Source organism: Theropithecus gelada, chromosome 9 (genome assembly GCF_003255815.1).
Source record: "Theropithecus gelada isolate Dixy chromosome 9, Tgel_1.0, whole genome shotgun sequence".
Taxonomy (NCBI): Eukaryota; Metazoa; Chordata; class Mammalia; order Primates; family Cercopithecidae; genus Theropithecus; species Theropithecus gelada.
In genome coordinates, this window is record NC_037677.1 from 111,051,595 (window position 1) to 111,075,194 (window position 23,600).

At 41.2% G+C, this 23,600-nt stretch overlaps 1 protein-coding gene across 10 annotated transcripts in view; it reads right to left on the reverse strand.

Moving 5' to 3' along the window:
• The window catches only part of ABLIM1 (actin binding LIM protein 1), a 251,805-nt gene that overhangs the window by 5,602 nt on the left and 222,603 nt on the right, over window positions 1-23,600 (reverse strand). For 4 of the 10 annotated variants that reach the window (XM_025395749.1, XM_025395745.1, XM_025395748.1 and 1 more), the window contains 9 exons: window positions 15,279-15,326; window positions 11,522-11,662; window positions 8,956-9,047; window positions 7,681-7,786; window positions 5,044-5,108; window positions 4,349-4,409; window positions 3,396-3,403; window positions 2,461-2,535; window positions 1,103-1,183 (listed from right to left, as the gene is read on the reverse strand). In XM_025395749.1, coding sequence (XP_025251534.1) covers window positions 1,103-1,183; window positions 2,461-2,535; window positions 3,396-3,403; window positions 4,349-4,409; window positions 5,044-5,108; window positions 7,681-7,786; window positions 8,956-9,047; window positions 11,522-11,662; window positions 15,279-15,326 — 677 coding nt within the window. Of the gene's footprint in view, window positions 1-1,102; window positions 1,184-2,460; window positions 2,536-3,395; window positions 3,404-4,348; window positions 4,410-5,043; window positions 5,109-7,680; window positions 7,787-8,955; window positions 9,048-11,521; window positions 11,669-15,278; window positions 15,327-17,052; window positions 17,158-23,600 lie in introns of all 10 variants that reach the window. The other 6 variants (XM_025395744.1, XM_025395741.1, XM_025395747.1 and 3 more) reach the window with 4 other exon arrangements.

Sequence of the window (23,600 nt, forward strand, 5' to 3'; positions counted from 1 at the left end):
AATGACCTCCAGCGTGGTCCCTGGGGAGCCCCGGGGCTTCCTCCTGGCTGAGGAATAGGAGGTAAGGTGGATGTCTGTTCTACTGAGAAGACTTCCATCTGTCATTCTCCCTGAGAAAAGTTCCCCCAAGATCCTGGAGCCTTTATTCTCTGTATCTCTATACCAAGGTACTGCCTTTTGTCAGGAAACAGTAATCATTCTTTCTGAGACTGGCAGCCAGGGTTTTTCTTCATTAAAATCATTGGGATGGAAAACTGTAATACAAAGATTAGTCTTCCATGTCTAAGGAGATCTTGGCTATGTGTACCCAGATAACCCTTCAACAGGGAATGTGGAAACAGCCAAGAAGGAAACTTGTCCAGTATAAATCAGTATAAATCTCTCTGCTGAGAGCCTTTGCCGCTCCCACAGCCTCCCATGAACTCAACCCCAGCTCAGGGGAAGATAAGGATCTGAGACTATCTCAAGAGAAATAGAGACTCCCATTTTGAATCACCAGCTATAATTATGGCAACATCAAGTTTCAAAGAAAATGACTGAAATCATTCTGTGTCTCCTGGGTCATTCTTTTTCTCTTTTTCTTTTTTTTTTTTTTTGAGATGGAGTCGGGCTCTGTTGCCCAAGCTGGAGTACAATGGTGTGATCTCAGCTCACTGCAACCTCCACCTCCTGGATTCAAGCAATTCTCCTGCCTCAGTCTCCCAAGTAGCTGGGATTACAGGCGCCTGCCACCATGCCCCACTAATTTTTGTATTTTTAGTAGAGACAGGGTTTCACCATGTTGGCCAGGCTGGTCTCGAACTCCTGACCTCAAGTGATCTGCCCACCTCAGCCTCCCAAAGTGTTGGGGCTAAGGGCATGAGCCACTGTGCCCACCTCTTGGTCATTCTTCTGGATATTACTAGGCATTTTTATGATGATCTAAGTGAAAACCTGGATTTTTTTTTTTCTCCAAAGTTATTTCTTAGTTCTAGCTATGACATGAGGGTGATCTTTTTGATCTTTTTGTTTTCACCGAAGAAATCAAACACTGCTTAGGGGAGAGTTGGCAGCAGTGCGTAGGGATCTGCAGTTGGGACTGGACTTTTCTGTTTTGTTTTACCTCCAGCCTGGTTCTGTCCACCTCTCTTAGGATTTTGTTTCGCCCTCTGTTGGTCACCATGAGCATTTCATATGGAAATATCTGAGAAGAAAGAAAACACCTCTTCTAGAACACCACAGTCCATTTTATTAACAAGCAGAATCCACCTAAAATCTAGTACTCCCAAGACAGAGCTTCCAAGAGACTGTCATGACAGAATCCGAGTGATGGGTCTTCCTTCTGCAAGGCCAGTGGAAGCTCCAGTTTCCAGGGGACAGGGACAGAATCTTAGACATTCTCAACTCTCCACCAGCGTCTCAGGTAGCACTGAGCCTTAGGGGGCTTTGTTGAGTGGCAGAACACTAACTTATTATGTATTGGGATGAAGGTAAACATTAGAAGATAATGGAAATTACAGGCACATGTGTTATTTTTTTCATTTTAATTTTATTTTATTTTGAAACAGGGTCTTGCTCTGTTGCCCAGGCTGGATGCAGCGGTGTGATCACAGCTCACTGCAGCCTCGACCTATCAGGCCCAGGCGATCCTCCTACCTTAGCCTCCCAAGTAGCTGGGACTATAGCCACATGTCATCATGCCCAGCAATTTTTTTTAGTTTTAGTACAGATGGGATTTTGCCACGTTGCTCAGGCTGGTCTTGAATTCCTGAACTCAAGCAATCTACCTGCCTTGGCCTTCCAAAGTGCTGGGATTACAGGCATGAGACACTGTGCCCAGTCAACGTGTTACCTTTTACACGATGCTATTATAGGGCAGGATGCCTTTGTGCTGGGGTTAACAATCTTGTTCCATGACTAGTCATGAATCCATGGGGCCAGGCAGGCCCCGAAGCAGTCCTCTGGCAACTGCCATATTGAGATAAGCTCTGGTTATGGTCACCAGGGAGCATGAGCCCTTGGACAACTCTGAAGGTACAGGGTACTCTGGAGCTAGGGTGGCCAGGCATCCCAGTGTGCCCAGGACTGAGGTTCTTGAAATGCAGGGCTTTCAATGGTGAAACAGCGACAGTTCTGGCAAACTTGGACATGTTGGTCACCTTACATGGAGTAGTCTGCAGCCACTCCACTCAGCACTGGATATGCTCTGTAATGCACATGGCAGAGGCCAAGAAAATACCTTGGCCATAGGGAGAGAGGCACTGGCGCCTCACTGTAAACACACAGTATCACGCCCAGTAAGGGTTTAACCTGCTGAACTGATGTGGGCAAAACAGCAGAATGGCAAGGTGCATATTCATAACATGGCTCACCTGAACACACCAGCCTATAATGCTTTGAGAATGATGAAAAGATAGAACATCAAATCTGTTTAGGGTTACGTCATTCCCATATGAGAGGAAAAAGAACAGCTGCACTTGCCTTTGGTTCCAACATGTTGGGCATAGACACTCCTCGGTCCATTCTCATCGCAGGCATGTGGCCATCTGGGAGTGTCTGCAACAGAAATGCCAGTTCCAAGTGACGCATGAAATAGTCTAGGGAACTGAAGGGAGCTCTCTTGGGCTCCCAACTCCCTCTTGGGTCTCCGATCCTAACCACTATTTTATTTGTGTCATCTAAATGACCATGTATTTTTCAAAATGAGATCCTTGCTGTATAAGAACAGGAATACAGTTCTTTTGCAATGGAGTTGGGGCGAGATCTTGACTTAATGGCTGTGGACAAATTCCTGAATTAGGCTCCATGAAGGAAAGTATATAGTACCTTTAAAAGAAGCCCAAGTCTATTATTGTTATTTTCTTATCTTTAATCTTGATTTTCTCTGCATTTTTCCTCTTTTCTTATTCTCCATCACATTTCTTGTTTTTTTTGTTTTTTGTTTTTTGTTTTTGTTCTGTTTTGTTTTACAAGATTTAGGTTCTAGTGAGAAAGGAATGTCATGAGGGCAAACTGCTGTCTCCTATTGGCTAAGACGTAAGTGTCTTTTCATTTGAGAACACGCAGGAAAAGGGTAGCCTAAAGTACTGAGAGATTATAATTAAAAGAAGAAAAACTGTATAAGAGCAGACTCTTCCAAGGGTCCACTTCCACCCCAGAGAGGACTCTCCAAGGCCAAAGCAAGAAAGACCCCCTACACCTGGCCTGGTTCATGCGGTGTCCCCAAGGCCTGCAGGGACAGCTGGACCCAGGCACCAGGCATGCCTGCTCTTCACGACTACAGAGTAATGACTAGACAGATCAACCGCAACAAGCATCTTCTCAACAGAAACTGTTGCCTTGGAACCAGCAGTCTGGGTTGGAATGTGGTTGTTCTGCTGGTGTGGCCAATTCAAGAAAGACAAAGTGTTCCATACCTGGTAATCTGAAAAGGAAAGGAAAAGAAAATATCATAAGGGAAAGACCACGGGAAAACAAGGCACCATTCATAGACTGTATTATATTGAAATTCCCAACATATTCTCCCTATAAACCATGTTCTTTTTCTGCTCCCAGAGTCTGCACATGTTATCCCTTCAGCCTCCCTGAAGCCATGAAATGCCTGCTCCAGTGTTAACAGTTAAAACATCTTTTTCCCCTGGAAGCTTTTGCTGACAACCCAAAGGTACTTACCGCTTCCTTTTCTCTACATCTCTGATCACAATGTTCATCACACAGAACTTCTTTCCTTCTGCCATATGCATTTTCAGGGCAGGGGCCATGTCTCACTCACTATTGTACCTCCAGTTACTTTTTTTTTTTTTTTTTTAAGAGACAGTCTTGCTCTGTTACCCAGGCTGGAGTGCAGTGGCATGAACATAGCTCACTGCAGCCTTGAACTCCTGGGCTTAAGCAATCCTCCTGCCTCAGCCTCCCAAGTAGCTGGGACGACTACAGGCATGTGCCACCAGCTAATTATCATCATTTGTTGTTGTTGTTGTTGTTGTTGTTAGTAGAGACGGGCCTCACTTTGTTGCCCAAGCTAGTCTAGAACTCCTGGCTTCAAGTAATCCTTCTGCCTCAGTCTCCCAAAGTGTTGGGATTGCAGGCATGAGCCACCGTGCCTGGCCTCTAGGTATCTGATAGAGTGCTCAGCACATAGTATGAGCAATGAATAAATTCTCACAAACTCACTTCTTATAGTTTGATTTCATTAGACATTCTTTGAAATTATGTAAATAATTGCCCTATTAGCTCACAGAAGACAGAAGTGATCCTACTCTAAGATTGCAGTACAGCATGAACACAGCCAGTATATTTGACTCTGATGAACCTCAGCCTCGAGGGAAGACGTGGCCATGCTCAGCCTGGCCATGGGAGCCTCACTCACCTCGCACTCCGCCGCTGACATCCCCATAGCTGTTATACTGAGCGAAGTCGGTAGAAACAGGCTGAAATGAGGAAACACAATTATTAGGAAATCTCCATAGCGATCGTTTTGGAGTCAGGTGAAAAGGAAGAAAGGGTTTACAAAATACTAGGAATTCTTCCCAAGCCAAATGCCGGGACCTTCATTATTTTTTTCCCTGTGATTCTTCTACTGCTATGCCCTCTCTGTCTTTTACAGTCGTGTACTAATGCACCACTCAGAAGGCTCTTGGTAAGCAGGGATCTCTTGTTGATAAATAAAAATGCATTTCCCTACATAGTTACATAATTGTATTTGTTCTACAGTTAGGTTGGTTATCACACACATTCTTATATCTTTTTACAGCAGAGATAATGGCTCAAGTAATTACTTTTTGTTTCATTGTAAAAAATATTTACCAGTTTTGCAACCTAGTTTTCCCATAAGCATACATAAGTCATTCTTTTATCTAAAGTTAATTTCTCCTTCTCTCAATAGAAACATTTTATTTTGCCTATAGCTCAAATTAATTTACCAGACGACCAGGGAGGTTAAAATTTTCCTTATGTTCCAACACTGACATCAAGAGTCAGACGTATTCAGGCAATGTGTCGATACTTCAACCAGGGCCGAGGTGGGAGTAAAGGCAGAAACAGTGAATCGGGGAGAAATCTTACCCGGTGAAGCCCATTTCTTCCATAGCCAGGGAGAGATGCAGTTTTAGATGATGGAATATATGAAGCTGAGTAAAAAAAAAGTAAAAAACCAATTGTTAGGAAATCAGAAGGTCCAATCCTTTAATGAAATTGGCAGTATCTTCTACCTCACAGGATAGAAATACCAAAAACATTCATGGCTCAAATGTTCAAAAAAATGCTACCATATTTGCAAGGAGTGGGTGGACAGTGATATGACTGAGGAGGGAAGGGAAAGAAGTCCACGCAGTTGAGTGGGGGCTGAAGCTAGCTGTGCTTCCTATAGCTCTGGTATGCAGCTAAGTGTTCAGCACACTTTATTTCTTTGAATCTTCAATACAACCCTAATAACACTATTATTATTAGTTCCATATTACAGAAGGAGAAATAGGGGCTAAGAAAAATATCCTGCCAAAAGTTATTAAGCTTCTAAACAGCTGAGCAATGATGTAAATCAGGGATATCTGAATACATTAGCCCATGCCCCAGTTGATAAGGTGGCAGTAACTGAACTGGAAGCCAACGCTGTATGTTATCAAGATCTACCAGCCATCTACAGTTGGACTCCTGGGAGGCCTGATACAGGGTATCTATCGACAGCATGGAAGCCTCATAGGCTGCTGGGCTTGAGAGGGAGCAGCCCTGGGCTTGAATTCTGGTTCTGCAACTTAATACCTCTGTATCTCTGGATATGGTGTTTAATCTTTCTGAAGTCTACATTTCCTTTTTTTTTTTTTTTTTTTTAAGACGGAGTCTCGCTCTGTCACCCAGGCTAGAGTGCAGTGGCACGATCTCGGCTCACTGCAAGCTCCACCTCCCGGGTTCACACCATTCTCCTGCCTCAGCCTCCCCAGCAGCTGGGACTACAGGCGCCCGCCACCATGCCCGGCTAATTTTTTTTTTTTTTTTGTATTTTTAGTAGAGATGGGGTTTCACCGTGTTAACCAGGATGGTCTCGATCTCCTGACCTCATGATCCGCCCACCTCGGCCTCCCAAAGTGTTGGGATTACAGGCGTAAGCCACCGCGCCCGGCCTCTGAAGTCTTCATTTCTTCATCTATGTAGATATAATGTTATACATTCTTATAGAGCAGAATCTCAGAATTAGAAGGAGCTCTAAAGATCTGTAAACCACCGAATCCAAGATCAATGCCAGTGAGGCATCAATGAAGGGTAGCGGGAATTCCAGGTAAGGGTGTGGGCTCCGGGGTTATAATATGTGGACTTCTAAATCCTAGTCTTGCTAGTCATTGGCAGTATGACATTGGGTATGTTAACTCAATTTCTATACCCGTCTCCTGATTTCTAAACTAGAGATGAAAATGCTGCAGTTGCTAATAATAACCACATCTACTTCATTGGCATGTTGTGAACATTAAATAAAATGTTTAGCAAAAGTGCTTGCATGGAGTGAACATTAAATGCAATTTTTTTTTTTTTTTTTTTTGAGACGAAGTCTCACTCTCACCCAGGTTGGAGTGCAGTGGCGCGATCTCAGCTCACTGCAAGCTCCACCTTCCGGGTTCACGCCATTCTCCTGACTCAGCCTCCCGAGTAGCTGGGACTACAGGTGCCCGCCACCACACCTGGCTGATTTTTTTGTATGTTTTAGTAGAGATGGGGTTTCACTGTGTTAGCCAGGATGGTCTCAATCTCCTCATCTGGTGATCTGCCCACCTCGGTCTCCCTACTAAATGCATTTTTAAAGGAAGTCTTAGAGGAGAAAATTATGCTCTAGCTCAGAATATGAGAGAAGAAATCTTGTGGGTTAAGAGAGAATTGGCTTATGATAAATAGATGCAGGGGAAAATACACTGATAGACTATTTCAGCCCAGTATATAAGTCATCTTCTTCAAAAGTATTAAAAACACTGTTCATCCTCAGTTCTTGTATTGAAGATTTTTTTTTTTTTTTTTTTTTTTTTGAGATGGAGTTTCACTCTTGTTGCCCAGGCTGGATAGCAATGGTGTGATCTCAGCTCACTGCAACCTCTGTCTCCCAGGTTCAAGCAATTCTCCTGCTTCAGCCTCCTGAGTAGCTGGGATTACAGGAGCCCACCACCACGCCTGGCTAATGTCTGTATTTTCAGTATAGACAGGGTTTCGCCAGTTGGCCAGGCTGGTCTCGAACTCCTGACCTCACGTGATCCGCCCGCCTTGGCCTCCCAAAGTGCTGGGATTACAGGCGTGAGCCACCGCACTCGGCCTCTATTGAATATATTAATGTAAAATCATAATGCTTAGAAAATGTCTTATTCATGTTATCTTCAAAAAAAAAAAGAAAGAAAAAAAAAGCATCATGTTTTTTAGAGGATTTCCTCTTGCTGCTTCCCTTGAAGATGAGTGTTCTAGAAGACAAATCTAGCATATGGGGATTGACCTTCATGGATTTGGAGAACCTCCAAGGGCTCACCCATTTCCAGAAGAAAGGAAACTCATACATTTATGGAAGACCCATGACATGCTTATGAGCTCAGTTGACATGGAGTGGGTTTCCCACACTTCCTTTCCCGGGGGATACTCTGTAGGTTCTGCCACAAGTGAACAGTCAGAGGCAGGTTCCTGACAGGCAGGTGGCTGGCTCTCAAATCAGGGAAGGTTGGGGGCTTTGCTGCTCACCTGAGTTGATGGGTGAATCATAGCGACTGGCTAACAGAGATGACCTTTCCCGGCTCTCTTTCTCCATCTCTTCTTTCAATATCAACTGTCCCAGGCCTGAGTTAAGCTATTCACAGAAAAAAGAAAAAAAAAAAGAAAGCAAAGACTCCAATTACTTTCATGGAGCTACAGTTTCTTTGTAGCAGATCCCACAAGAAGTTCCTCATGCTGGAGGGCCTCAATGCATGTGGCCCCAGAGCCTGGTAGTTCCTGAAGAGGTAGGTCAAGTTTGGGACCCTAAACCTTCTTAGCCCTTTCAGTTTCAAAGCTCCATTTCCCTAAGTCAGGCTCTATGTTAGAAAAATGTTTTCCTTCCTCTGCTTTCCCTAAAGAGCCAGGAGACCTCAGAAGGCATGTGTGAGTGCGTGTGGATTTTTGATGTGGGAAGGGAAGACTGGGGATTGTATGCTTGGAAAAGAAATTGCCTTGATTTGTTTAAAAACAAGAAATAAAGGTAATACATGCCAATTTTACAGATTTTGGAAAATCTAGAAGAAAAGAAGAGTAACCCATAGTATGTCACTCAGAAATAACACTATCTTTGGATTTATATCTATCTAGTATTTTTGTATACACACATATAAAACTGAGATCATACTATAAATGCAACTTTGTATCCTTTGACTAATATCACGTGCATTTCCTATATGCTTAGAAAACATCATTTCAAAGGATTCAGCAGCCTCTTGATTGGTGGGAGAGTTTATAACTGACTGTCCTCCTGGGCTGCTGCAGGCCGTTGCCACAGGAAGGAGGGTATGAAGAGGACCCCTTCATGGTGGCAGTTCCTTTCATTCCTTTTCTCCTGGCCCATATCCTGGGAAAAGACTTGGAGAAATGTTCAATCCCACAATCACTCCTTCAGCAGAACTGCACGAGGGAAGGAAGGTGTGGCACTACCTGGGTGGATACCAGCTTGCTCTACCTGGCCCTCCCGCAGCCTTTCAACACATGCGCTGTACACACGCCCCCATGTGGTCTCACTTTCCTTCCCACAAAAACCCAAACCTTCCACGCCCCTCTGACCTCTAGCATCTAGAGCCCAGCACGTATTCTGCCATATTCCATTTACTATTAACAGATACCTGTCTTGCTTTGCCTGCCAGACTTGAAGCCCCTTGAAGAATGGGACTACCTCTTGCTTATCTAGGGGGTTTATACGTAGTAGTCATTCAAAAAATACAGATCTTATGTAACTAGAATTGAAGACAGTAGCAAGGTAGTTTAAGGACAAACCTTCATTAATTGCTCTTCTTGAAGCTGTCGGCGTCTCAGAAGTTCCTCGTCATCTTCCTCTCTGCCACTAGATCTGCGTCTCATGTCAGGTCCTAATTCCATAGCAAAGACAACTTCTCATATCAGTCCCAAGACAAGGGAATCTTAACGGGCTAGTCCATCTGTGTTCAATTGGTTAAGCTGGCAAGGTCGGCAGTAGACTTTAACGCTTTTAAGTAAACAACAGAAGAAAAAAAAATGCCTGCCACCAATTCAGCACTACTGACTGGTTTCTCAAGAAAATGGCCCTGTGTGACAAGCCAGGTCAATGTGTAATGCAAGGAAGGCCTGAATTTAGGCTTCCCTGCTCAATTAGAACTGGGTTTGCCATTGCAACTTAGTCTAAGTCTACTGGTCAGAGATCACTTTAGCAAATGGGAAGGGCATCTCCAGTTGTTATTTTGATGTCTTTGAAGTCAATTTGCTTTTTCCTTTCTTTTTTGAGACAAGGTTTCACTCTGTTGCCCAGGCTGGAGTATAGTGATGCAAGCATGGCTCACTGCAGCCTCCACCTCCAGGCTCAAGCAATCCTCCCACCTCACCCATCTGGGTAGCTGCAACCACAGGTGTATGCCACCACACCCTACTGATTTTTAAATATTTTTGTAGAGACATGGTCTCACTATATTGCCCAGGCTGATCTCAAACTCCAGGGCTCAACTAATCCTCCTGCCTTGGCCTCCCAAAATGCTGGGATTAAAGGTGTGAGCCACCACGCCCAGCCTCAATTTTCAAATAGAAAGAAATGCAAATTTATCTACATACCAACAGATAGGTAAGACAGTCATTGTTTTGTGACAGGTGTTCAAATCTTGTAGTTTTCTCTTTTTCTGAATATTTAGAACTTCATAATACTATTACTCTGTCTTCTACTCTTAGTAAATTCAATAAAAAGCATACTTTTACTATTTCTTTCAAGAAATGGGTCTCTAATGTTTTTTCTCATCCTTTGAAAAATGGCACAAAAGAATTTTATACTAATAGGTAAATCAAAAGCATTAATACAGGTATAATTTTACTTTGGAACAATATAGTAAATTGTCTGCAATGTTTTAGCTTTCTGGAAAAGGGGAGACAGGGAAAGGAAAGGAGGAATCTGTCTGAATGGTTGGGAGGTTAAGATAATTATTGTTTTTCCCAAATTGCTTGGATTAATCTGGCTGTGGGAGGAAACAGGAAAGTTTGCTAATCTAATCAAAATAAACTTTAACTAATAGTCCTAGTTTTCAGCATTTTGATTAATGGACCTGAAATTTTCCTCCTTTTGGAATCCAAAAGAGCTTTAAACTACTTAGCGATAATAAATTCAACAACAAAAACTTAATTCTTCCTCTTTCCAAAATGTAGCTGCTTTAATGTCCTAGTAAGCAATTTACTAAACTAGCAACCTCAAGGCCTCAAGAACTTCCTGAAGGGCATGGACTGGCATAGGAAAGCTGATGACTGGTTCTTAGTCCTTACAATTATAAATGTCAATGTGAAGTTTCTCTCTTTCGTTTACACTAATGAAAATCAACAGGCACAAGTTTGCAAGGACTAGATAAATTTCATTAACATAATGTACAGAACACTTGTGAATAATGAACTTAGGAGGTAGATTTTCCTTAAATCTTTCTATAAATATCAATTGATTTAAAATCCACTCGTATTGCTTGTGAAAGTTATTCCAAAAATATCTTGATAAAAAATAGCACAATGAAGATTAGGACATTTTGGAAAATTGAAGGCCTTTTAGGTTGTCAACAGAAGTGTGATAAAATCATATCCTTGTAAAGCTGACTCGCTAAATTTTCAGTATTAGTTTCTGGGTTTGCTAATACTTCTTTTTAGACCGAGTGGGTTCACTACTGACAATATAGTAAAGACACAGACATAATTGCAAAGCATGAAGCAAAGAATGAAACAGCTGAAATATGACATTTTAGCACAGAATTCATGAAAATGGTAGATGTAAAATCACATAACTTCACAGAAGTAATATTTCAGAACACCCACTACTCTGCAATAGCCCTTTTTCATGATGGAGAACGTGATCTCACAAGAAAAATGTAAGTGCTTCAGTGTTAAGATTGGTTGTTAAGAATTATAACTACAACCCAGAAATAGTCTAAAACAAATTTAACTGAAAGAAGTCATGCTTCTACAAACATTTGGTAAATTCACCCACTAGACTCTAATTATATAGAACAATGTTCTTGCTATAAGGCTTTGGCTCAACTATGTTCAACAGAGTTATTGATTTTGCAATATTAACTCTGAGAGCCCATGCAAACCATTGGTTTTAGACCAGTTCTGGATCCCAGTGGGTTTGGTTAGAACAAGACTCTGGGGGATGTGTTTTTGTAACTTTTAAGCGTTTTGTACAACAAGTTAATACCACGTTAGCTCTTTTCACTATGCTATCTCTTGGTCATACTTTTCTTAAAAATCTTCACGATAGGATACATTTTCTTGCATGTTTTTAAGCATCTCATCTTGAGCTCTCTTAGCAGTTTGTCCCTTTGACTTAGCCGTGACAGTTGCATACCTACGGCAGCAAATGAGGGGGGACCAGGCCAGTGGTCTGTCTCAATCTTTGGTGTCTCGCTGGGGTCTGGTGCCTGGGCTGCTGGGAACTTGGAAAACTTGATGATCTCTTCTGAGGACTTGCTCTGGGCTGCCAAGGCAGCTGCATCTAGATGGGAATCAGGGGGTGCTTAGCTATTGGTCTGTAAGACAATGGTGGTACAGCCCCACTTATATAGTTTTCTTGTTCTCTGGCAAAAGTTTCAGTTCCAGAAAGTTCTGTTTATTACCATTATCCATGGCCCAGTCACTCAGAGGTACCTATTGACAAGTCAACTCATTTTCCTTACTTTACGTCCGAAGCAAAGCTTCATCCTACACATGTTCTACATCTGAAAAATCCTATTCTAGAGTGCTGCCCAGCACGAGCTAGATGAGGCTATTTAAACAAAAAAAAATTAATACAATTAAAATTCTGCTCCTCAGTTTCACTAGCCATATTTCAATTGCTCAGTAGTCACATGTGATTAGTGCCTACTGTCCTGGCCAGTGCAGATATAGAACATTTCCATCCTCAGAGAAAGTTCCAGTGGACAACACTCTCCTAGAGTAATTAGTAATCTAAAATTAAAGAGCTAAGTTGAAAGCATGATGCTCTCACTTGACTGCAGCTGTTAATCATTAGAGGGTCGGCTGGCTTTGCATCTTTGGGCAAGAAGCCACAAATATATTGGTCTAGTTCATTCTTTTATTATTATTTATTATTATTATTATTTGAGACAGAGTCTCACTCTGTTGCCCAGGCTGGAGTGCAGTGACGCAATCTTGGCTCACTGCAACCTCCGTCTCCCGGGTTCAAGGGATTCTCCTGCCTCAGCCTCCCAAGTAGCTGGGATTAAAGACATGCACCACCATGCCCAGCTAATTTTTGCATTTTTAGTAGAGACAGGGTTTCTCCTGGCCAGACTGGTCTCGAACTCCTGACCTCAGGTGATCTGCCCACCACGGCCTCCCAAAGTGCTGGGATTACAAGCGTGGGCCACCACATCTGGTCTGGTCCACTTCATTCTAATCCTTATATACTAAATACATGTGTCCTTGAGTCCTAGGAGAAATGGAAATTGGAAAATCCACTTTCAGCTTGCAGGAATTTGGCATTGAAACTTATGTTTACCATTCCCACTCATTGTTTTGTTCAAAGGTCTGTGCACACAAGTGAGGTATCCAACTTTAAAACAACAAAAGCCAAACTAACAGCAATATTAGTTCACAAAGTTCTTAATGGCTCTGCTTAGAGGAGGAGTCACAGCTTAGAGCCCCAAATCTAACCTACAGAGATGGAGCAAAACAAACCAGGTTAAATGGACAGTCCCTGATTCTGGCTAATTTTGCAAATTGGCCAGGGATGACACTAAATATTTCAAAATGTATTTATAATGCCTTCAATAACTGTTTTCTTCTGGGCTTACATATTTAAAATCTGGAAATAACCTTTTGAATCTTCAGCTCTAAGTCCTCCATTTTTTGAGTAACCTTCTGGGTCTCAATTTGCTTAAGTAACTCAACCAAGGTCACCCAGTACAAAGGGGTAGTCCTTTCCCCCTTCCTCGGAGACAGGGTCTTGCTATGTTGTGCAGGCTGGATTCTAACTCCTGCACCCAAGTGGGTCTCTCACTTCAGCCTCCCAAGTAGCTGAGACTATGGGTGCAGGCCACTGTGCCCAATTTAGGAGGTAAAGTCTTGGCCAGGCATTAAACAGTGTTTCTCTGAATCTCTAACCTCATGAGAAAAACATTTTAACTTGGAAAACACTACATACAAAATCCCCTTTTTAAAGATGGACAAAACATGTTAGCATATAAGAAGTTCTCAGAAGTTCTGCATTATGAAGAACAAATGTGACTTTAATTAAATCTAGCCCTTCTCAAATGCATCAGGGCACAGACACCAGTTTTGGGCATAACAACTATTTCTTTGGCATGGAATGGCTGTTTTGCAAAAACATCCCTTGGAAAGCACTGCTCTGGCTGGGCTATTTTTAATTAATTACAACAGACTGAAAGACTTCAGTCAAAGTAAATATTATGAAAAGAAGTCAACTAATTCCTTCCAAACAAATAATCTAACATTATCCAATCTCCTTAAATTTTAATTATTTGATTATTTTTGTTCAGAGAGGAGGACCTAAAGATAGGATTTTTCAAAGTCTCTAAGTTGACACATCAAACTCTGATAATTTTATTCTTACATTAATAACAAAAGGATGACTTCAAACAGTACTTACGCATTAGAATTGGTGAAGTCAGTAGTTAAACATTCACATGTTAATGAGTGTGTGGAAAGACATTAAACCATAAAAAACAAAAACAAAAACAATGTTAACAAACTTAAAAAGCAAGCGTATGGTTTAAAACCTCAAAAAAAAAAAAAGATGAGAAAAAAAATCAAAGCTCTAGAACCATTATGATACATACATTTCTCTTTGTCTTCCTGATTCTGGCCTAAAAGTTTTTTCCTTGTGCATTTTCAATGTTATTTGATTTTCACGTCATCCTAATTCTTCCTTCTTTTCTTTCTTTCTTTTTGTTTTTTTTTTTTTGGAGGGGGGCGACAGACTCTCGTTCTGTCACCCAGGCTGGAGTGCAGTAGTGTGATCTCAGCTCACTGCAATCGCTGCCTCCTGAATTCAAGTGATTCTCCTGCCTCAGCCTCCCAAGTGACTGAGATTACAGGTGTGTGCCACCATGCCCAGCTAATTTTTTTTGTATTTTTAATACAGGAGACAGGGTTTCACCATGTTGGTTAGGCTGGTCTCGAACTCCTGACCTCAAATGATCCACTCGCCTCGGCTTCCCACAGTGCTGGGATTACAGGTGTGAGCCACTGCACCTGGCCTCATGTTATCCTAACTCTTAAGGACTCATGTACGTCAGCTGGATTCTAAAGGCAGCCTTCAAATTTCCAGGCACAATCTGTGTAGAATTTTCTGAAATCACCTGAAGACCAGGTTTGGATATCTTTTCACAAAGATTTATGGTCAATATATCTATAGAGACTTAATAACGGTGGAGGAAAATGTGATTTACATAAAGTCATGTGAGTTTCTGAGTTAAAAAAAGGAAAACTGAATTATACATACACGTTAGTGATTCTTAGTTTGCAGGAAGTTCAGAGACAAACTGATCTAACTAACTGGTTTTTACAGAAGAGAAAACTGAAGCACAGAGAAATGACGTCACAGAGCCATTCAGGGAGAAAGTGGGACCAGGGCCTCGACCTCTGTGTTAGCTTGTATCCTGTCCACTCCACTGTGCAGACATCTTCATACCCAATAAGAAACCGGAGACCTGGACAGCCAAGTTGATGTAGGCTCAGTCAAATTAGTTTTTCTAGGTGGCTGATTTTTCACTAGTTCAAATTAGTCTCATCAAAATTATTTTAAAGAGTGACTATATTTGATGGCAAAATATAAAAAAGTCTTGCTAGGATGTTTGTGAGTTGCTGTGTGACCAGTACTTCCCCCTCTCTAGGAATGGAATGACACATGGTTTGATGGGCTCAGAAACAAGTTAGAAGCTTTCTAATCAAGCTAAGTGCTCTCCATCCAGGAAAATCAATTTCACAATATTTACATCTTAGTAGACCAGAAAGGCATAATATGCTGGATGCACCAGTTTTACTCTCAAAAGCAGCAGCAGGAAAAGCCTTTCAGAGGACAGCAAGGAGAAGTTCAGCTGACTTTGCTATTTAAAAGCTACGCAGAGGAAAGCGGGTTTTACCATGCTGTTTGTAGATGGGTGGTTTTCGGTAAATGTTGATCCCTTGATCTGTGGAAATGAAAAGCAAAGGTGTGTGATTATGGGAACCAGTTCAGCGATGGGAAAAACAGATCAACCAAACGGCAAATCAAACTGAAGATCTTGAACAAAAATAACCCAGAAGGTTAATTTCTGTATTACAAAGATTGAGTTTATTGGAAGAAAAATTATAGAAATGAGTGGCTTACTATATGCAAGTGTTATGGAAGCCTTTGTAATACATCTTAGGATATATAAAGATGTGATTAACTCATGAGCCATTTATTTCAAATACACACTTCATTGAAAGTGGGATTAAAACAAGAAGAAATGCAAGCAGTGGAGGTACTCTTATGGTGAGAAAGACATAACCAGTTTGGGGGAAATCCCCAAATTGCTACTGTCTAGAAATTGAGCCCCCAGTAGATACCAGTGGCTCAATTTACTTTTCAACTAATGAGTGGAACAGTGGAAAGCAATGTAGAAAAATCAAAAGGTTTTTTTTTTTTTTTTTTAAAAAAAAAAGACATAGAAACTTTTTATGTTCAAGGCTAGCCTTGTGTACTGATGGGATGTTCAACAAATCCTAATTTATACAGGCCAATTTTTTTTTTAAAAAGAATGAATGAATGAAAAAGAAAAGAGATGCGAAACACTATTTATATATTTTACAAGACCCCATTGGATTATGGAACCATTTTGCTTTAACTATAAATACTCAGGAAATTTCAAAAGGTTTCTGTTTCCCCAGAACCGTGGGCACTATATCTTGGTGGGGCATTTTTATGTGAAAAATCCCAAATATAGAACATTAATTTTCAAGATTCAATTAAACGTTTTTAGAAAGGACAGTCCTGACTAAGTGATATAAAGCTCAGTGAACTTTCCTCTGTTTTATTAAGTTGAGAAGTGAAAGAAAAAAAATGATTATAGATTCTAAATATGTACACTTACGTTAATATAGTGGGTAATTTATTAAACGACTTTCAGTAGCTAAACAAAGCAAAAAACAATAAACTGCTGGTAGAAATATAATAGTATTACCTCTGACAGCTAATCCTGTCCTTACAAAGTGAGCTGATTCTAAACATTAAGATATGATATTAATGGGCTCTGATTATTTCAGTTTCTGATGTCAAATTACTATTTGTATTATGACAGCAAATGCTTGTGACTACTAGAGCAAAGCTTGCAGCACCAAGCCTAAATTGCAAGATATCTTCATGGGCTGTGGAGGTGGCTAGTCTATGATGCGCTGCAGAAAGACCAACCAATTCACCCGATTCTACATCTTTCTGAAAAGTCCTTGGAGAAAGTCTCCACGTTAGAGAAAAACAGGAAATAGAAAAGTATTCTCTCAGGTGATACTGTGGTTCAATCTTTTGGACGAGAAGATAACTAGGTTGCCATTGCTATAATTAGTCAATGACAGCAAACCACAGAAAGGTACCTCAGAAGGCAATGATCAAATGGTACAATGAAAATTTTACTAAAAAGCAAAACAAAACAACTCAACTGCTTTTACCCATCACCCACACTCTTCAAAAATTATTTGAGAAAACATAAACCTTCAAGGTAATCCTGGCATTTAACACATAAAACTTTTGAAAGGCCCCCTAGGTCAGATCCTGCAATTTAGGGTTTGTTAACTGTGCATCCCAATTAAAAGAGCATGAGAGATGAGACGAGACGAGGTTACAAGGCTACATTCTACACTGTGACAGGACACCAAGACACAGACTGTGTCAGCTCCTACCTGGAACATGGAAATGTTTAGGGGCCTGAGCGTAAGTTGGAGTTAGAGGGCGGCTGTCTGGCCGGTAAGGGAGAGGGGAGTTCCGGCCGCTGGACGGCTCATTGCCTCCAATGAGAAGAATGGAAAAAACAAAATGAGAGAAGGGAGAGAGAAACAAAGAAAACAAAGCAAGCGTAATAAAAATTCAAAACAACAGACCGGAAGGAGGTTCATCAAAAAGGAGAAACAAAAGAAACAAACTCAATTTATCAACTTGACTTGCAAAGGTGATATCAGGTTTAGTTTTCCGTCACAGAGATTTGAACTCAGGTGGAGCTGGGTTAGAAGCAGCTAGCGGTCAGGTGCGTCATTCCAATGGCATGCATTGAAAGCTGTGAGCTCGCAGCAAATCGATTAGAGGGAGGAGACATTGGAAGGGATGGAAAGCTGCTTGCTCAGGATTCAGGATCAGTTGTCAGATGGTTAAATCCCAAGCGTGTAAAGGAGCGGGCTAGGCAAACCCAAATACAAATCACTCTCAAGCATGATGGCAGCAGCTGGCAATTAGCAGAGGTTTCTCCAATCTGAAGGTTAAGTCTGGGAACCTGTGTGGTCACCAAGTCCTTCCCCTTAGGAATACAAAGTGCCTTCAATTGCAGCATGTTTCTGTTTTCCTCACTTTGAAATATATAAGATAGAGTCAGACCCGTATCAGCCAGGTATTTCGCAACCATTTATACCTCTCCCCACCTTTCACTTCAAAGATGAGGCTCCACCCAGGCCAATGATTCAATCACTGAAACATTTATTGAACACCTACTATGGCTAGGCACTGAGTACTACTGAGGACAAATAGATGAATGAGATACACTCCCTGTCCTCAAGGGACTTAGGGGCTATCTAAGGAGACAGACTTAAATACCATATAATGACATGTAATTGTTTACTCTGAGGTATAAGAAAAATGCTATGACACTCAGATGAAGGTACCACCAATTCTTCAAGCTAGGTTTGAGCTGGGCATCAAAGAGTAAGCTCACCAGGTGAGAGGGCAGGTGAATGGGAGGGTGGGAAGTCCATATTCCAGAGGGCTGCAATGTCATGAGAAAGGGCTGGAATGTCATGAGAAGGATGTGGTCTAGGGGAGCAACAGGACTGGCCACCTTGTCTGGACAGCATGGTGCACTTGGAGGAGAGAACAGGGACCAGGCCAGAAAAGAGCAAAGAGGTGGCTGCAAAAGCCTTAAGTGCCACCATACCCACCATCACTCCCTTCTGACTAGGAGAATGGCCGGGATGAACTGATTCAGCTTGTGCAAAATTAGAAAGAGATTTTCAACTGGCCTAAATTGTCCTCCTACCCTATGTCTGGGCAAACATTTGTCTCAGGAAGACACCAGAAGATGTAGGACTATTAAAGCTCAATAAATTAGTAGTGGTAATTGCTTTTTACTATTGAGTTGTAAGAGCTTTTTATATATTCTGGATACGGGTCTCTTAACAGAAATAATATGAATTTGCAAAGATTTTTCTCCCAGTCTATAGGCTGTCGTTTCACTTTTTTGGTGGAATTCTTTGAAACACAAAAGTTTAAAAATTTTGATAAAGTTCAATTTATTTATTTATTAACACTAATAATTTTAAATAAATCATAGATCATCAGAAAATAGAGCTCTGGCCAGTTGCTTCAGGGCAAATTTTTCTAAATCTATCCAGTCAAGTGTGAAAGATGTCAATTTTTAGAGTTCTAAAATACATTTAAGAGAATTTTAATGTTGGCTGGGCGCGGTGGCTCACGCCTGTAATCCCAGCACTTTGGGAGGCCGAGACGGATGGATCACGAGGTCAGGAGATCGAGACCATCCTGGCTAACATAGTGAAACCCCGTCTCTACTAAAAAATGCAAAAACTAGCCGGGCACGGTGGCGGGCGCCTGTAGTCCCAGCTACTCGGGAGGCTGAGGCAGGAGAATGGCGTAAATCCGGGAGGTGGAGCTTGCAGTGAGCTGAGATCCAGCCACTGCACTCCAGCCTGGGCGACAGAGCGAGACTCCGTCTCAAAAAAAAAAAAAAAAAGAGAATTTTAATGTCTCAGCATATACATTTTTAAGTAACCAGAGTATAGATCTACACTAAATGGGCAGTAAGATATTCCAAATATGGGATCTGTGTCTGTTACTGAGTTGAATTTACATTCCTGGCTTTTGGTTATTGGTGTTCTGAAACTTCTGTTTTTTCTTCTCAAGAGTCGGTTTAGCATCCAGCCCCAAATATGTTATAATGTTGACTTTATTATTTAAGTCATATATTAGTTCCCCAAAATTGTGAAATATCATCCCTTACAATTGACCTATTAAGCTAATTTATAAAAATGTTATCTCATTTAACCCTCTTCTAAAGAGAAATAACTAGTTCACATCAGGAAAAAATGAGTATAAAAAACACAGAGGAAAACAGGGGAAGGAAGATTTTGATTTGCATTTAGAAGGAAATAGTGTTTTAAACCTGTTGCTGAATTAAAACTCGGTCTCATTTATCATCATCAGTGCTCAGTGTATCGCCTGGCCAGGAGTAAGTGCTTAATAAATGTCTGTGAATGAATGATTGAAGGAGGCCAATTAATTACCTCCACAGCTATTTATTGGCCTAATTTAGCAAGCACCATGGCAAGATTCACCATCAATTTTCTCTAATCTCTAAATTAAAGGAAGCTAGATGCTAGTGTAGTTAAGTCCTCACTTAACATCAATAGGTTATTGGAAACTGCAATTTTAAGCAAAATAACATACAGCAGGTCCTTGAAGAACGTTGTTTATTTCAACCTAGTTTCATCACAACATTGTTGAGGGGAAAAACTAGACTCTTATTTTAATATATCAATTCTCTTAAATCACAGTCTCCAAGAACCTATTGATGATGATAAGTAAAGACCTACTGCATACAGCACCGGGATCACCCCTTTTATAACTTCCCCATTACAGCCAATCCTTGACAGCTCCAATTTAATTGTTTCACTGAAGAAAAATGATTTAATCCTATGAACATTAGAAATTATTAATAAGGGTAATCCATAACTGAAAAACAGAATCATTCTTATGGTCTTTTCTCGATAGAAGGTACACCGGGTCTCAACTTTTGCTACTGCTTCTGAACCACAGTGCTGCGTGCTTTTGTTCTTTCACATCAACCTCCACTGTCCTTGTAGAAAATCAGATGTTTCCAGGAAAGTTCTCATAGGTTTTGGTTATAATACACAATCAAATGAACCCCCATTAAATCAGTTTTTATCATTATTAGCCCGTGTCACGCACGCACAAAAATATCTGCATATGCAGGACACAAACTTTAAGGTTATTAGAATTAGACATTTGTCCAGGGATTAAAATCTTTCTATTAACAAGACCCTCTGGTGGCCAGTGCCTCTAGAAGCCCCTCACTTCTTGAATATGATCAAAGCCTCTCAGAGGTTATGGAGTAGCTGTCTGAATTCCCAAGGAGTGGATTCTGGCTGAATGCTGTCACCAGTTGGGTGTGGTTCTATATTAGGCTGGATGGCTTCAGCAAACATTCACCTCTATAGTTGTTTGAAAACAAAAACAAAAACAAAACACTAGTATGTTCAAATTTTATAAGTAGATTTAACTATAATCATTTAAAACTTCCCACAAAGCATTTTAAAAAAATCAGGTAGAGGGAGACCCAGTGACACACCCATCTCAGCAATTCTGCAGAATGTGCTTTCCACATACCACAACCGCTCACTGGGGAATAAGTTTTTGGAATAGATAATGTTTCTAGGTACCAAATTCTTAGCCCTTGAAATACCAAAGGCATGACAAATTTTGGGCATTTCTAAACAAAAAGGAAAATTCTCAAGAAGAGGCCTCTTTCCCTTTTCTAAATTAAACACCTTATTTTTATTTTTATTTTTTTGAGACAGAGTCTTGCTCTGTTGCCCAGGCTGTAGTGCAGTGGTGCGATCTCGGCTCATTGCAACCTCTGCTTCCCAGGTTCAAGCAATTCTCCTGCCTCAGCCTCCCAAGTACCTGGGATTATAGGCATGTGCCACCACACCCAACTAATTTTTGTATTTTTAGTAGAGACAGGGTTTCATCATGTTGGCCAGGCTGGTCTCAAACTCCTGACCTCAAGTGATCTGTCTGCCTTGGCCTCCCAAAATACTGGGATTACAGGCATGAGCCACTGCACCTGGCCAACTCTCTATTTAAATGATAAAACTTTGAACCCAATCCCGGCAGGAAATAACTGATGGGGGCCCTAAGAGGTCATCTGTGCATAGTTCCTTACTTAGACAAAGTAATCTGTGACATACCAGATGAAATCTCATATTTGGAAGATATCATTATTATCACCATCATTGTCATCATCTATCAACCCAGAATAAGATACTGTTTAAAAATAATAGGCCGGGCATGATGGCTTATACCTGAAATCCCTGCACTTTGGGAGGCTGAGGCGGGTGAATTACTTGAGGTCAGGAGTTTGAGACCAGCCTGGCCCACATGGTGAAACCCTGTCTCTTCTAAAAATACAGAAATTAGCCGGGTGTTGATGGCAGGCACCTGTAATCCCAGCTACTCAGGAGGCTATGGCAGGAGAATTGTTTGAACCTGGGAGGTGGAGATTGCAGTGAGCTGAGATCGCAGCACTGCATTCCAACCGGGGCAACAAAGTGAGATTCTGTCTCAAAACAAAAAACAAAACTACTGTGTGTATGTATGTGTGTGTGTGTGTGTGTGTATCTGTGTATAATACAATAGTATATATATCTCTCTCACACTCATGGCTATTTTGTTCCTTTAAGTCCTCAGATTGGGCCACCCTAAGTTGCTAGTGTTCTGTATCTATTGTAGTGACAAGCTACTATATTTCTATTTATGTTTCTATTTCTATTTCTTGGCCTTCAGTTTTACCTCCTTTCCTGTTACCCTAGTAAGCCAATTTTTTACACCTCGGGGGAGCATTCACTTACAGGACTCTCACTGTACTTAACAAATTTAAATGCCTGTCTCCACTTTCATTCTTCTTTTTGGCACCATGAGAGCCCGAGTGACTAATTCTAAGACAAGTGAATAGAGATGGGAGTGTGCGATTCTGCTGTGCGGACCTGTTGGAGCACTGCCTAGCTTTCTGGACTCAGAGTGCTTACATCCCCAAATATAAATGAACATCTTGAGGGAGCCTTAAGATAAGTTGGCAGCATCCAGAATTTTGTGACAGTTTTAAGATTGCCGGTTCTTGTCTAAAGCGTCAATAAGAGTTACAGTTTCCTTCAGCAAGTGTCAAATATATATTTACATCATGGCAACTCGTATTTATAGCAAAAGAGGAAAGATTCCTTTCAAAGAGATTTAATATATATACCCCTCCTGCTCAGAAATCCAATTTATACTTCATGGACACAGAATGTCATGTCTAGCAGTATTTCAAAGGGGAAGGAAGAGAAACTTAGCAGACACTTCACAAACAAAGCCTGAAACAAAGTGAAAATGGTTTTTCCAAATCTCTAGGCATAAGGTTGTCCAAATGGCCCAAAGATATACTAAGATAGAATGAGGCTACAAGGAAGTTTGGAGGACAGAAATAAAGATACACCCAACCAACAATGGATGTTATGGAAAATGAATGGGGGAGCCAGTGAAGCAGAGAAACAGTCTGTGCCGTGCATCTCAGCTTTACAATCATGCAGGCATCCTCAGCTCAGTGGGCCCAGGCCTGGGTCACACACTGCAGAAACAAGGACCAGGAAGTGGACTTGGGCAATGGAAGGCTGGGCTTCCGGCTGCCAGAGTGGCAAATGGCGCCCCCTGCCTCTGAGATGGACATCCGACCTTAGGTCAAGCTCCCAGCTCACATCCATTAAAAACAAAACAAAGCAAACAAACAAGAAAAACTCCCTCAAGCTCCAAGACAAGCTCCAAGATAAAAGTCAATGAAGGGCCACAGAAAACCCTGGAAGACATTGACTTATCTCAAAGATATCTTGGATATGTTACTCAATGGCTCTAGGTTTCCCCTATTCTGAAATTTCTAAGTGCCGGAGAGGTCTTCCATGTAAAAGGACACATGTTTTTCAAAATAACTAAGATGTAATTCCTTGGAGAATCGGTACACTAGGCTTTTAAAGCAATATCTTTAATGTACAAAATCTCCACCATGTATCTATGATTGAAAAACTAAGTATATACTGTTATGTACGTTATACTTTGCATCTGAAGCATAAAGTCTATTCCATATGAACAAACTATAGGCACATGTCTAGTAAAAAGACAAGGGGAGAGAGACTATTAGATGTTTTTAAGTTCAGGGACACTAATTCCTTTTGGCCTAACGCTTTTTATCATTTAAATCCAGAATATCTGACGGTGTCAAAAACTTCAAATGCAGACTGAAAACAGAAAAGAATGTATATTTACTTTTTTTTTTTTTTGAGACAGAGTCTCTCTCTGCCGCCCAGGCTGGAGTGCAATGGCACGATCTCCGCTCACTGCAAGCTCCGCCTCCCGGGTTTACACCATTCTCCTGCCTCAGCCTCCCGAGTAGCTGGGA